At 36.4% G+C, this 15,686-nt stretch overlaps 1 protein-coding gene across 15 annotated transcripts in view; it reads right to left on the bottom strand.

Moving 5' to 3' along the window:
• Positions 1-15,686, bottom strand: part of SLMAP (sarcolemma associated protein) — a 79,177-nt gene that overhangs the window by 29,568 nt on the left and 33,923 nt on the right. For 6 of the 15 annotated variants that reach the window (XM_010718504.2, XM_031555562.1, XM_010718497.3 and 3 more), the window contains exons 3-13: positions 14,250-14,322; positions 12,875-12,911; positions 11,230-11,292; positions 10,256-10,351; positions 9,578-9,649; positions 8,668-8,808; positions 6,872-7,009; positions 5,594-5,762; positions 5,460-5,510; positions 4,841-4,891; positions 927-989 (exon numbers count right to left, since the gene is read on the bottom strand). In XM_010718504.2, coding sequence (XP_010716806.1) covers positions 927-989; positions 4,841-4,891; positions 5,460-5,510; positions 5,594-5,762; positions 6,872-7,009; positions 8,668-8,808; positions 9,578-9,649; positions 10,256-10,351; positions 11,230-11,292; positions 12,875-12,911; positions 14,250-14,322 — 954 coding nt within the window. The remainder of the gene's footprint in view (positions 1-926; positions 990-4,840; positions 4,892-5,459; positions 5,511-5,593; positions 5,763-6,871; positions 7,010-8,667; positions 8,809-9,577; positions 9,650-10,255; positions 10,352-11,229; positions 11,293-12,874; positions 12,912-14,249; positions 14,323-15,686) is intronic. The other 9 variants (XM_010718500.3, XM_010718503.3, XM_010718501.3 and 6 more) reach the window with 5 other exon arrangements.

Raw genomic sequence — 15,686 nt, 5'->3', positions numbered from 1 at the left:
TCTCTTCATGTAATGAATAAAGAGGATTCATGAGACTTCTCTGAATTTTAAAATTGTTAGAATTTCCCTATTGAAAATGAAAGGAGAAAGAGCCCAACGTCAAAAAGGAATCGTCTTATTTTTAACGTAAGTTTATAGGAATTATGTATCTGAAGTGGAAGAATTCTTTATGCTACCAAGGGGTTTTCTCTGCAGTTAAACAGCACTTTCTATCCTCATAGCATCTCTCTCCAATCGGACAGCACATATTAACACCTGAAACCTTTCTTTAATTACGGATACACAGGCTGCACTGCTTCATTACTCATTTTCAAAACCCATTTGCTTTGAAAAACAAGTTTCTCATTCCAGAGCAATAAATCTTTCTAAAGACTGGCATCACATAATTACAATCTATTTTCATTAAAAGAAGCTCCTGAATTTCCACATAAAAATTCAAGTCTTAAAGTTTTCCTTTTTGTTCTTCGTAACCACTAATTAGAAAAATATGTTAAAACATTCAAATATCAGATAAATTACACAGTAAAACTGAGAAGAGGGATCATTACCTCATCTCTGGCCCACTCCAACCCATGCTGTTTGCTTAAAATGCCACTGGTTAGGCTTTCAGCTTCTTAATTTGTAACACAGATGAAAACTTAGACTGCTTTAAACATCAGGTGGCAACATTACCACCCTGTTACTGGGCAGAGGAAAAGAATGACTAAATGTATGAAAAGACAATGTGATCATCGTTTCCACAACAAAGATACCTCCAAAGCAAACATTTCCTTTTGCTACTACAGGCATCTGCTTAATACCACAATGCCTCATTTCAATGCTACTACAGACGTACTGAATAGTAGTGACAAATTCTGGGTTTTATCCACCTTGTCTGAGTTTTCCATTGTTTTTAAAGTGAATGTGATGAACACTCTTGTACTCACTCTGACATTCTATGAACTGATGAATAAAAGTGCAGTCCCCTCCACTCTTTGAAAGAAAGTGCTCTAGTAAAGAAAGAAACACTTCAGTTTACATCTGCTTATTTTCAGGTTGATGCAACAAAAAATGTGAAAGGTATATGAACAATATTTGTCACTGCATATTTACAGTTAGCTGTTGAGGTCTGGGTTACTACACAAGCAGACAACACCTGTTTGGAATAATGTCTGGATGGCATTAGCAGATTACTCTTTTGATCTGATCAGAAAAAGTGCTTTTTGACTGCATTTGCAAAAAAGTGCTTTTAAATACTAAAATCTATGAGCTTCTCACAACAAAAAGCTGCTTACCTCAGTAGAAGCTAATTACATCTTGTTAAGACAAATTTAATAGGAACAAATTACAAAAATCCAAACATTCTGCATTTGGCATTTACAGTACTGCTCTTTCACGTTGGGTGGTGACAAAGGACTTCCATTAACAACCAGAATTTTGGCAAAGATTAACACATGAACTGTATTTAAATTATAATAAACTTAGAATCCATAAGATGATACATAATTAAAACACACAACTTCAAGAACCACCACTGGTACCCACTTGTAAATTCAGAATGAGACATGAATAACCAGCAAATACCAAATCCAAGTGCTGAAGAAATACAGAGCATGTATTTAACCTACATTCTCTGACATTTCATTCTTAGTTTTAAAAGGGTATTTATTAGGGTTCTTTTTTTAGTCTTTATGTTTATTCTTCCACATTAGATATCCCCTTGAAATGCAAAGATGTTTAACTGTTGCTGAAGTAAAGATTCTAAAACTGGACTCAACTCTCATTTTTACCCAAATCTTTCTCTGAGACTTTGGTCAGCTCCCAACTCCATCAGAACCTGGTGTCTCTTCAACTAAAATGATGCTAATGCTTCCATTCTGAAGAACCTCAAAATCCTTTGACTTCAAGAGCCTAACAACCTAAGGAGAAAATGCTTTTTTTGTCTTTTTTAATTCTGTACACTAACCAGCAAAGCGTGTTACTTTTTAAAAGTGCTCAATCATTAGCTTCAGCTATCAGCAGCCTGGCCCTTATGAGCAATGATGTAATATTAACCTCTACCATATTTGAAAATCACTTCAATAAGTAAATGTCATTTTTTCTAGTTTGTAAGGACAAGGCTTTTAAAGTACAGCACCATGATTGTAACATCTGTTTTCCATCTTTGAATTATTTATTTTTATATTTTCCAAGTGACTGTATAGAAGCTTTTTTGTACCTTTCTGTATTCAAGATATGGCTCACAAAGAATTGAAATAGGAAAACCAGGTGTGGTGGAACAACTTACTGCAACAACTCAGTTCTAAACAACCTTTATGTCTGAGAAAGTATTCTCTTCAGCATCAGAATTTCTGTCTGTGAAATGAGAGCAAACGAACACCTAAGCATCACCACCTTAAAGCACTTTGTTATGACTCTGGATGTACTATTAGATGGCTCTTAGTTTCCCTACTCAGAGTACTGCTTTTTTTGTTTTGTTTTTAAATCTGTGGCAGTCCGTAAAATTAAGAACTCATGTAAGATCCTTGTTGCTGCAACAGTTTAAGTGTATCTGGAAGTACACCTCCTGAGCTGGACCTTTAGTTTTCAGAGACAGGGAGACAAAAGGAACATCACAAAATATGACAAGTTGATACAGTTTTACCTTCTTCCTCTGCAGCAGATGAACAACATCTCAAGGAAAAAAACACACCTTGTTTCTAGTTTTCTGGTCATTAGCACTCAGTGATGAAGGAAGGCAATAGCATCATCATATACAAACAGAGGAAACCATTTTTCCCCCTTACAGTCTACTTGGTACAAAACCACTTCTTGCATTTCTGATTTCTGTCTTTACCTATGAGGTCTTTCCCTTACACAAAATATCCACAAGTTCCTTCACTGCAGAAGCAGCTGAATCTACATCATAAGCCCCAAATTCTAAGTTCTAAAATAACTCAAGACTACTCAGCAAAACACAGTAACTGTTTCCTGCTGCTCTCAAGAAGGCAAAAAGCAAAATCTGGCAGAAAAAAAATTACTGTCCATCTGTCGTTGTATGATGACTGGATACAGAACAGGAGGATACGGACAAACACATTCTGTCATGAAAAGAACACAGGCCAACAAGCTCTACGAAGTCAGAGAAATGTGGATGGGCTCGGTGCAGCAAAGATGCGCAGAGGAACGTGGTACAATGCAAAATATGGAAATCTAAGCTAATCCATAGAATAAAATAACATTATTGTAGATACATGAGAGAGAAAGGTAACAGACTTCATACACACAAATAACAACAACTTGAATGAACAGTTCTATGTCAAAGAAAAAGAAAGTGGCAGACAACCTCCAAACATTCCTTAACACAAGTGCTTGACCTCCTGTTACTCATGGGAAGATGGAACATGTGCTTTCGGGCATTCACCCAGATTACTCTTACATGATTCACAATAAATAAAAAAGGGACTGCTTCTTAAATTTTGAAAAAACCTTAAAAGAATTGGTATGACATCACAGGCTGGTTTTTTCACAGTACTGCAGGATTTTCCAAAAACTTCCAACAATGTAATTTACAAAGTCTTACAGATCACATGATTAGAATGCGATTATTAGAATGAAGAATCACAGTCTTTACACAGGGCCTCGGTTTTGCCTGGTAGAGAAGTTAATTATTTCCCATGGTAGAAAATTAAAAAACAAAAAGACATGTTTATTTCTTAACCATTCTATCAAGCATGGTATTACCAATCTAATCTTACGCAACAGCAAGATGGAACAATACTAAGAGAAAGGGAGAACCAGCACTTAGATTAAGCAGATTTTTTTATACAGTTCCTGCCAGTGCATTTAACACCTCTCCCCTGCTCCAAATAAGAAATCGACACGTGGTTATGCCATGGTTTCATTTTGATAGCACTCTCCCAAATTAAGAAATTCTTCATTTATAGTACAAAGAAAATAAACTATATCTAAAAATTAGAGCACAGATAACTTTTAAATCACTTCAAAAAATATATACAGTCATCCTGAAACACTGTAAGTAGTAGTTGGAACCACGAGTTCTCTGTGTAAGGGTCCCAACCCTCCTAATACCACTGTGAGTCCTCAGAGGCTTCACTATACACAGGAGATGTTCAAGGAAAATTTTTCATTGATGTACCTTAAATAAACTGAAGACAACGAATCTATCTTAACTAACAGAACAATTCAGTGAATATAAACCATTTCTTATACGAAAAAAAATCGGCAGATTTTTAATCAATTTTATTTTTAAAAAACCTCAAGTGTATGTTAAGACATTGGTTAAAAAGAATCTAGCTTCAACTACTTTGTCTTTAAGAAAAAAAAGTTAGTGTGTATTAGTTCCTGTTTGGTAGAGAGAGACTCTTGTAAATTTTAAAGAAGTTTTAAAGTTAGTTTCCACTACTAGTATGTGATTTACTTGCATTTGTCATACATCATAGACAGCAAAAATATAATTTTTGCTGACTTTACTTACCATAACCAATTTAATAGAAAAATGGTATAAGTCTGTTTTGCAAGGAAAATAAAAAGGAAAATAGTTAATGAGGGTTTTCCACTGTGTGTCACAAAATTGACACCATTCATAAGATTCCCACTGATTCCAGTAAAAATCCATGAAAAAAAAAATTAAAAAAATTAAAACAGGTCAACTTCCAAGTTTGGCTCCTTGGATTTTACAGAACCTTCTAAAAACACCTAGACTGAGAGTCTAAGCAACAACAACAAAAAAGCTTGTCAGAGAAGCAGGCAATTTCTTTTTCAAGGGATATTAATCCAAGTAAAACTTTAGAGAACAAAATGAATTTGTTCAATTTCAAACATCAACCATAAGACAAAAGGTAGCCTCGAGATACACTACCTTTTTGTGTGCTCCCATTAATTTTAGGTATGAAGTCATCAACTTGTATGCCTAGGATTAAGAAAGGGTATTATTTCTAGAATCAAGCAAAAAGTTTTGGATTTTGTTTCTTTATAAATACAGCACTGTGAAATGCAAATGGTTTTTCATAATATTTCCTCTGAGTATCTAGATTAGATTAATCAAACAAAACAGGCAAAATTTAATGCATTTTCCAACAGGACAGATATGTTTCAGGGTGTTCATCATCAGAACATCAAAAGTTACAGTCATCCAAAGAATTACTGTCCATTACATATATATTTTTAAAAAAGAACACGACAACAAACTAGTATCTTTTTCTGAGTGGTGGGTAAGGGGCTGGGAACCAAGAAAAGCTCTGAATTGAGCAACAAAGCCGAAGGGTGAACACGCACAGCAGCAGTGCCCTCTGCTGGCATTTTGCTGCAGGCACAAATTTCTTCTATCGTTAACGAGCAGTAAAACAGTGCAAGTACTGGCTCACTTGTAAATACATCATCCTATTGCCAGACACCGACACTACAGGATTATTACAATAAAAGGAATTGAAGAGAATAAACTGGAAACCAGCTTTAAACAAGAAACTGATCACACCTACCTAAGCTGTTGTGTTCTTTAAGAGTTTTCTCCTGAAGATGTTCTAACCGTACTGTAAACAGAATTCCAAGAAAAAGGTATTTCACAGATTAAAAGAATAACAAATTAATAATTTTTCCCCCACTAGTGACTGACCTTGTAAAGCAGTTAGCCGCTCATTGGTGAAGTCATTATCAGCCTGCAAAGCTTCTATTTTTGCTTGAAGCTCTTGTTCTCTTTCTTCCATTTCATCTATCTTATGTTGTAATTCCTTTTTCTCTGCCAGTCCTTTCTGTTGGATTTCTTCTTGTTTTCCTTCTGCAACCTGCTCAAAAGAAAAATCCCCAAACAAATGAAAATTAACATCCTGAGGTGTAGATGTCCTTGTTTTGTATAACTGAATGTACTAAAGTAAGCTACTTTGGTAGCCAGATGGAGAAAACAGAAACAATACAATCTCACCATAGGAAAATTACAGCTAAAAAGAATCTCAAAACATCAGAACACTATCAGGTCTGGAGAGCTTAGAAATACCTAGACTCCCATCTCAAACCATCAGCCAAATTCCAAAGCCTTTATGAGCTGAATTCACAGTTCACAGATTAACTTTATTAAAAACCACAGCTTTTTTCCTTGTTGGATTTCATAATACATTTCATAGATTCTCCTCCCTGCAAAGCTAGGTTAATAAGCTTCAATTTTGATCCTTCTGTGTGTAAACTCATCACCAACAGTGATTAATTCTTAGTTGCGAAACTAAGGACCTTAAGACCAGCAACATAACATTTAATTTGGAAAGAAAAGTCTTCTGACATGCTGAGCTAAAGCCAAAATAATCTAAATTCCTGTATCCAGGACAAATGTAACTGTTTCAAAAACAAAACACTACCACTTTCCTTCTCAATATCATCTGCTAATCTCAATGGGAATCTTTATGGGAACAGGCTTTATCATACTGTCATCATTTTGTTCTCCAGCATACGGGACATTAAAATATAACTAGAAATTTGATTTAATAATAAACCTGACGTCATGCTTCTTCCTACCAAGGAGCTGAGCTGTAATTTTACAGTGGTTGGCCATTTGTGCTTATAACCTGCACTAAGGGCAATGTGAAATGCAAATAAGTTATTTATATAAAAGCAGCAGAATGTGAAATTTCATCAATTACAGAATTTTATACAAAAAACAAACTGCAGCTCCAAAAATACTGTAATTTTAGAAGTGAAAGAAAAAGGGAAATTTTAAACAATTTCATTATGACACTTTCAGGCACGTTAAATGTAAAGGAAAATAGCACATAACAGGTGATATACATCTTTCTTTCTGCTCGTTGCTTAATTTCTTAACCTTTACTTGATTGCTGCTTGAGAAATGAAATCTTTTTCCATGCATTACAACATCAACACAAGTCTAATAAAGTTCTGTTGTTACCTTTAGCTTGTCAGAAAGATCTTTAATTTCATTTACAGCTCCATTGTACTTATTAGCTAACTCTCTTAATTCTTCCTGAGTCCGCTCATTCATTTCTTTCAGGTGAGTACATTCATCTTCTGTATTACTTAAACTCCGCTGTAAGAGAGAATTTGTATGGAACAAATGCAACCTTTGAGACTGATAAACCACCAAACATAACAGCTGATCTACGTGTCCCCTCAAAACAATATATGCAACTGATTATATTTGTTTTCAAAGTGCTTTGCTCCTAATCATCAAGTCTAAACACAACAAAACAAGCACTGGTAAAAACACCAGCCTTTGCAACAGTCTACTTAATAGAACTTATGTGAAGAAAGCTTCATGCATGTGGAAAAAAAACCAACATGCCTCAAAGCCAAATTAGTCTATGAAAATGATTAAGACTGATGGGAATAAAGAACTGAAATGTGCAATTCATCTCCCTCATTCTCTTCTATGTTATTTATAAATGAATTTTTGAAGCTTCACAGATTTTTTTATGCTATCTTACTTCACCACACCTCTTATCCACCTGAAAATAAAGATTTATCTTAAGTCAGATGGCTCCAAGGAAGCTTTCTAGATTGTTTTCGGAACTCCATCATGTGTGCAAGCATCTCAGCTAAGATGCCCTTTACTCAAGAGGCAGCTAGGTCTTCAGGAGGCAAGGAATGCTCCAGGACAAGTCGGCATCAGCTGGGACCAGCAGCAAAGCTAAATGGCATATAGAGTTTCCTCCTCATTACTCAAGATCTGTTTCTTACTTGTATCACATTACAGACAGTAAACAAAAAAGTACTTGTGTTTCTTGGTAACAAGCTCTAACTCAGTATTCTTTCCTCATCATCAAAATAGTCCAAAACCACAATTTAACCAAAATTAAAATTAACTGCATTTCACACTATGTTATTTAATAATTAAAGCACAAGTTCCAACCAGGAGCAAATATTTTTTTGTCTGTGAAGGGGAAAGGATGTGCTACAGAGCATGCAAGGAAACCCCATACTGAGGTTAAATTAATATTTCTCCACTAAGAGTTAAATTGAAAAGGAAAAAGAATAATGGAAGAGTTAGAGCAAAGGCTTGGAAAGGAGGAGAAAGCTAGGAGCAAACATAGAACTCCAACCATTAACAAACCTGTCAACAACTATTACAATATACAAGGATGTATTTGACTCTCATAAGATTACTTACTACAGCACTAACTGCACTCCATTCCCTATAAAGCATGATGTGCATACACACTTCGTGAACATAATAAAGTCCTCAGACATTTCTTGACCTTGATCACAGCAAATAAGGATTGAAAGTGAAAATGACAGTGGAAAAGATAGCAGTGAGAGCTATCATAGGGACAGAAATCCTATTTAAAGAAAGCATCCAACACACTGTAATCTGAAAAGCTCATTTTTAAGCAAGCTTTGAGCCGTTAAACTTACATTTCCATAATTTTTATGATTTAAACAAGGTCTAATAGCATTTTTTCTAAAGCATGTGTTATTTTCACCCTCACTTATTTCCCAGACATACTAAGTATGTTAAGAAAGCTTACTATTTTTCAAGAGTGGGGGAAAAAAAGCAGAGTTTAATGACCCCCATTAACAGTTTAAGGGTAAGATTAGCATCTAAGAAATAAACAACTCTGTTTAATATACTGCAAGTGCCACAATATGACAGACAACGGCCTGTTACAGGCAATAAACATGGATCTAAGTAGCAGCAGTTGCAAGTATTTCTGTATTTCCAGCAAACTAGTTAAGAAACATTAGTACCTCCACTTCAGACAGCTTTCTGACCACTTCAATTTTCTCCTGTAGGACCCGCCTCAGGGACTCTTTGGCTGTTGTCTCATAGTTGTGTTTGTCTTCTTGTAATGCTATAAGCTCTTTTCGTATACTGTCTTCTGTTTGATTCTGGACATGCAATTGAAATACAAAAAATATAAATTAATATTTTGCTGATAAAATATGTGACATTGTGCTAAAATCTGTTCTATTCCAAAATGTTCAACAGTTGCTGGTAGATGAGAAAACCTTGCAGGAACAAGGATTCTTGATACATCTGGGTATAAACCACCTGTTTGTACGACAGCATACATCTGCAATTTTTTGATCATAGCAAAACTGTAATTTCTTGAGGCACAAAATAGTGTCAAGCCTAGGAGTCCTACTGTTAGACAAACCCAAACTTTCTGAGGTCCCATTTGAGAGATCTCAGACAGAGCCTGCAAAAAAATATATATATATCATCTAGGTAGTCGTGAGAAAGGAAAAAAAAAAATAAGGCATACATGGCTTGAACAACACACAAGTCAGGGCATTCTTTTTACTTATTAGCATATCTATAATGCCTTTTTTCAAATTCATATTTGAAAAGGAAAAAGGGCTGACAGATTGGTTGCTTCTCACAGATGACAAATTCCTTTTCTATATACGAAAAGAAAAACCAGTTTGGGCTCAAAAAATACTGATAGATAACCACTTATCTAAATTTAAAATGATTCCATAGAGTAGAGAACAGCCCTACAATTTTCAAGCTAATCAGATTATCAGAAATACATAGCACAGTCCCGTATGAGGAAGTTGGTGTTCAAACTGCTTTCTTGAGTGTCTAATTTCAAAATACTTTGGAAGAGCTATCTTTCAGTTTTCTAGTATGGAGTTCTACTAATGAATTACTGACCTTTGAACATGCTTGTAACTGATTACCCATAACCTCTAACCTTGATAGCAGCCTGTCTTCATCTATTAAAGCCTGAAAGAGAAGAAGTTTCACCTCATATTAATATTAGTCATGGCAAAACAAATAAACCATTTCAACAGAACACTGTGTTTTCAGTAGTTCTAGTAGGCTTCTGCTGTAGAGTCACAGTATTTTCTATTTATCATAGAATCACAGAATGGCCTGGGTTGAAAAGGACCATAAAAAAAGATCATCCAGTTTCAACTCCCTGCTATGTGCAGGTCACCAACCAGCAGACCAGGCTGCCCAGAGCCACATCCAGCCTGGCCTTGGATGCCTGCAGGGATGGGGCATTCACAACCTCTTTGGGTACCCTTTCCAGTGCCTCACCACCCTCTGGCTGAAAAACTTCCTCCTAATATCTAACCTAAATCTCCCCATCTCAGTTTAAAACCATTCCCACTTGTCCTATCAATTAAATAATTACTTAATTAAATAATCAATAAGTATCATTAAAAGTTATTTCAACTTGTACATTAACCTTATTAAACACTGTCTGTTGCACAGTTTGAGAACCACAAAATGCTTTTTGTTCTTTAGTTTTCCAGGTCACCTAAAAAGCAATAGATACAATTTCTATTTTTTCAGCCTATAAAGGGAAAGGATGCTTTCTGGTACCTGCCAACTAGTATCTGAAGCCTCTTGTGTAACAGCAAGTAGTCGCTGAAGGGTTGCCAGCTTCTGTTCCAACATTTGTTCCCGATGTAAGGCTTCCTACGATGAGACCAAGAGAGCCAACTGGTCAGTTCTGCTAGTGCAACTCCAAAACAGAAGCAATAGAAAAGATACCAAATAACGCCAAATTTAAAGGAAAAAAGTAAGTGTGAGCAGCACACACCGTCACATATTCAAAACTTCAGTAAAACCATCCCATTTTATTCATCCAGACCTTCATTTGGATATTTGCATTAGAAAATGTTATCTTACAACCTCAGGTTCCCGAAAATGTTAATCTGTCAAGCATATAGTGCATATGCAGAGCATACACAGTACACAATTCCAAGACTTCTCAATAGTATACCCACTCTGAACTTTTGTCACTAATTTCAGCAATAAAATTGGTGTACCCACCAGAAGGCAGATTTGGCAGCTCCTGTGCACTGAGCTGCTAGTCCCTAAATCAGGTCACAGAAAATAAATGCCATGCAAGAACTGCTATTTTTGTTTGAATTTATTTTGGGTCAGCAAAGAATTTTTAACAATTCCAGGATGCAAGAGTGAACAGACTGGTAATAGCTCTGGATTTGCCCTCTCACGAAAAAGCATCTGCCTGAGTTGCTTCCTGCTATTTCAGCAAACGTATCCAAAATTAATATGTCTCAAAAACCTCATAATTAATTGGAATAAAAATCACCATTACCATTTCACCTTATACGAAAGCCATAGTTCATATTGCTCATTAAGAACCCCAGAAGCTTACATGGAGCTATGTTATGTTCAATTATAACACTTTTTACACTGTTTCAATATCGAATAAGGTAGTTAAGTACTTTGTTCCTGCTTACAAACTGGAAGACAAAAATACACTTTTTTTTTTAATCAATCAAAGATTAAATATTTAATCAAGATAATGCTGCCATGAAAAAAATTACCTGTAGATACTGTGAAAGCTGAAACAATTCCTGAGAATACATACTGGGCGTGTTAGCAGCAACCTGAGAAAGAAAAGAATTTATGAATCTAAACATTTCTGGATCTTCCATTTCACTCAAATAAGGCAAAGTTTATAATTTAAATCCAGTCAGGAAGATAGATTTGTTATCAAACTAATGGTGTTTTCAATCATTTTTATCCTAATATCATTTTACTTCATGTTAACACAGAACTCCACCACTGTGGACTAGGACCACACCATGCTAATGCCTTTACAAGCTTTTGAAACATAGTAAACAGCTTCACCTCAGCTCAAACAAAAGACAATCTGACAAAAAAAACAAGGCACACAAAGGTGAAGCCATTCGATCCAAGGACAAATATAAACTGGGGGTACAGGGGTGGTATGTCCAGAAATGGCAATTTTCTCATATTCCAATTCAGTGTGCCTTGCCTCCTTCTGCTCAAGATTTCATCACACATTTTCTGCTGACCTAACTCCATCACCTTCACCATTCTCTTTGCCCTTATTTCACAGCTGGGGACTACCTGCAATACCTTAACATATAATTGTTCTTGCTGTGTTTCAGCACCATCACTTCACTTAATTTTAATACAAATTCAATTAAAGAACATTACACTATTCAGTGCCCCATCTCAGCCAGGCTTAAGAAAGTCTGTTGTTTTGCCAAGTCGTACTTTATACTTCTCTCAGTGCCAGAAACCATTCTGCATTTAGGGCTAAGAAGGTGGGGTGGTTTGTTGTTACTGTTAACTACGCTGATACCATTGAGAAATCATTTCCCACACAACTACACTACAGTCCCCTGCAGAACTTCTGCCCTCACCATGCACTCACACTACATACACTGACTGAAACCCTGCCTTAAATGCAAGTGCCACGAGACTGATGACTTCCTTAATTTCTAAAAATTTTGTTTTCTGCATTGAAAATGTTGATTGATTTGAACCTTAGTCAATCCTTTTACTGTTTGTTTTGGTTTTACAGGCTAGACAATCAAATAATGGACGCCTGTCCCAGGCTAGTAATACCTTTTAACACCTTCTGGAGAGGATTCCTACAGTATCAAAACTGAGTTTAACAACTGTGCCACGCTTTACTGACTTTACAGCGAACAGATCTGGCTGTATCTGTACAACAGGAGTGCAGAGGTCTCACAGTCTTCCTTTGGAATATACCAGAGCTCTTCCTAGCCTGCATCGTGCAACTAATCCCCCATGAGAGCAAGATAAAAGACAACAGACCTCATCCGAACACCAAACCATGAAACAGGATCTACTCTTGGTCCCACAGAACAGACCAAGTATCAAATTATGCAGTACCCAACGTCTGTTAATCACAGACCGTATCTGGAATTGAACCCTCTCAATAGCACTAGGTTTTCTGAAGCCGTGTTTCAGATGCCAGACTCCATCTATGAAGCCAAACTATCTTAAATATACATTTTGGTGCTGCTGTTCCTTCCCTACAGAAATGCCACTCAAAAATTAAAACTAGCTCAAATCAGTCCAGTAGGAAACATAGCTAAATGCAACTGGACTTCATGCTCACTTCATCTTTTTAACAAGTCAGAAAACAGCACAGGGTAGAGTAAGGCAAAAAGCAACAAAGTACTGAATTACCTTATCAACAGGACTTGGTAATGGAGCATGGATAACACTTGAAAACAAACAAAAAAAGAAAAAGTAAACACAAAGTATTTATGCTACAGAATATCAGTTCACAAATCACTGTGCATTTCATCAAGACGCCTCGTAATGAAGTTTCTTCTTGTGATAAAACTGAAGAATTTACAACGCAAGCATGTAAGAATGGTTAATACTATGCTAGGGGACATTTTTGGATATATAGAACTATTTTCAAGCTATAAATCCAAGATGTGTTCTAAAAATACATTTTACCAACTTTTACTTTGAGTAGTTCTTTTTGGATATGTAACTTCCATATTTGATATGTAACCATTTTAGTAAGGCTTCCACCAACCTACATGCACAAAACAGCACTCCCAGGAAGGCATCTGATCTGGTGCTCTTGTTCACAGATTCATATGGAGTAACACAGTTTGGCAACTTCCACAGCTTTGTACACTTGCACATTTTCAACAGGAATCAAAACTCCCTATCACACATTCCTAACATTTTGTATTAGCAGATGCAATTACACTGAAGATTTCCCATACTGCTCTATTTAGACCTAGCTTTCCATGAAATAGAATATAAAGCTTCATGCAAGCTTTATGGATACTTGATACTATAAGAATATTTAAGTAATGAGAAACATAGAATTGCTGAGGATGAAAGCTGATTAAAATTTATGTTGGTTGTAATCGTCAGTTAGTTACTGCAAAAAAGCCAACAAACTAGTTTTTGTTTCTATTACTCTTTGAAGTTTTCTCCAATACCAACATGTGCACAGAGAAGTCTCCTGGCATTCATCTGAGTTTGCAAATATTCTTTTATCCAGCCTTACTCAATTTCCCCAACGTCAGGTAAAGCTTACTTTCATAGTAACGCTGAACAACTACACCATGAGGAAACACTACATTGCTTATCTGAAGAATATAAACAGTGTTACATGTACACGTGTGCAGAAACAGATATTAGCTTCACACTTTAGAAGAGCCAATGTGCATTTAAAGGAACAGAAACAACAATGCCAAATTATAAAAGAGGGAAGGGGAATGGCTCATTTGCTTCATTTTGCTCCTATATTTTTGTTTTTAATATTCATTTTAGTATCCTGAGAAACACAGCCAATCAGAGAATCTAACTCAGTAAGAACTTCTTTATGCTTTCAGAGCTGCCTCGATTTCTCAAAGTGACAATCAAATGAGACTTATTTTTCATAATGCCTGCAAAAGAACCATGTTCTCAGTGATTTTATTTACTTGAACACATACAAAGAAATTGTTCTTATGCCAATTTTAAATGTAATATCCATCAAATCCTCACTATACAAGTCTAATTTTGCCATATGCAAACAGACGCTTATTCTTACTCAGATCGCAATCGAGCTTCCATTCCATCTGGAAGAAACAGTTTGATTGTGGAGACTATACATCCATGAGTAACTGAAAAGAAACAAACAGCACATCATCATGATTTGTCACTATTCAATTATAAGTCCCATGGTTAAAAATAAGGTAACTGTCTTAAACTCTAAGGCAGGTGAACAAGAAAAGGCAAGCGAGCCTTCAAGCACTGGTGGCTTGATCTGTCTGCTCAGACCTCCTCAGAGAATGGAAACTTTACCATGAGAAACTCAAAAGAAGTCATGCTGGGTACTTGTTTCTGGCCTACCAAGCAGTTCCAACCCCGACGACTCCAAACGTAGCAAGGCCAGCTTTAACTGCAGCGAGTTAAAGCAGTACATTTGGTTCATAAAATGAGGGGGAAAATAATGCAGCATCTTACCTGCGTTAATGGGAACACAGAAATAGCAACTCAATAATGAGCTAGCTTTTTGACACGATTCTTGTGAACATATCCAGAGACTTCAAAGGTAACACATCTAATTTGTGCCACCAAACACTTCAACATTTGGAACTTGCCAAGTGATCACTATTCACAAACACAGCAATCACAAAGGAGAGCAGAGGAAGAGTACATGAACAACACAGAAGCACATTCTCTTCAGCAGTGCCAACACCAGCAGCACTCAGAAGGATGCCTCTTTGTGGGGTGTTTGTAGTGTGTAGGTAAAGCACATTGCCCTAACAAGTGGCCTCTCCTTTCAGAGACAGAGCGTGCTTCCCTGGAACTGAACTGACAAAAGATCCTGAAAGAATAAGAGGAGTAAACGGTATCTGATCTTCAAGTACTCGAGATTCTTCAAACATTCTTTAAGCACCAGGATTGATCCCTCTTCACAACGCTTCCTCAAAATTGTACTGACACCATTTCAGGAAACTCTCAAACAAATTACAGTGGAGTTTTGCTGTTCTTCTTCCTCCTGTGCAGTGCTATGAATTGTGAAGTGCATCTTCTCAGTAACACGGACAGAAAGATGGAAGTTGTTCCCACAGCACCGCAGCGAGCTGGATACAAGCACGGCCCTCGATCGTTATACCTGAAGAACCTACCAACACTGGAGCTGCTCTACTTTCATAGTTATTAATATCAGTAAAATAGTTAATCTGCTTAGTATAAAAAGGACAAAGACTGTTTTAGGACCACAGTAGTACTCCAGGGAAAAGAGGGAAAAGAGAGAGGCCTTTGAGGAAGCTGTCACAAATAGAATCTAAAAATACAGGAGGGACGATCCAACTAAACAGAGCTTCTTCCTTGCGTTCAGCACTAAAAGCTAAATACAACAGTGAAGCATCTGATTCGTTCCAGAACTGTGGTAAATTGCCCTGGTACAACATGAAGTGTACCTGCCAGGGAAGATCAGACCCATCCCAAATTGGATCAATCCATGGGGCCTTTTTTTTTT

The sequence above is a fragment of the Meleagris gallopavo genome, chromosome 14 (assembly GCF_000146605.3).
Source record: "Meleagris gallopavo isolate NT-WF06-2002-E0010 breed Aviagen turkey brand Nicholas breeding stock chromosome 14, Turkey_5.1, whole genome shotgun sequence".
Classification (NCBI taxonomy): domain Eukaryota; kingdom Metazoa; phylum Chordata; class Aves; order Galliformes; family Phasianidae; genus Meleagris; species Meleagris gallopavo.
The sequence above is the reverse complement of the archived record's forward strand: the minus strand, read 5'-3'. Positions and strand labels throughout refer to the sequence as shown.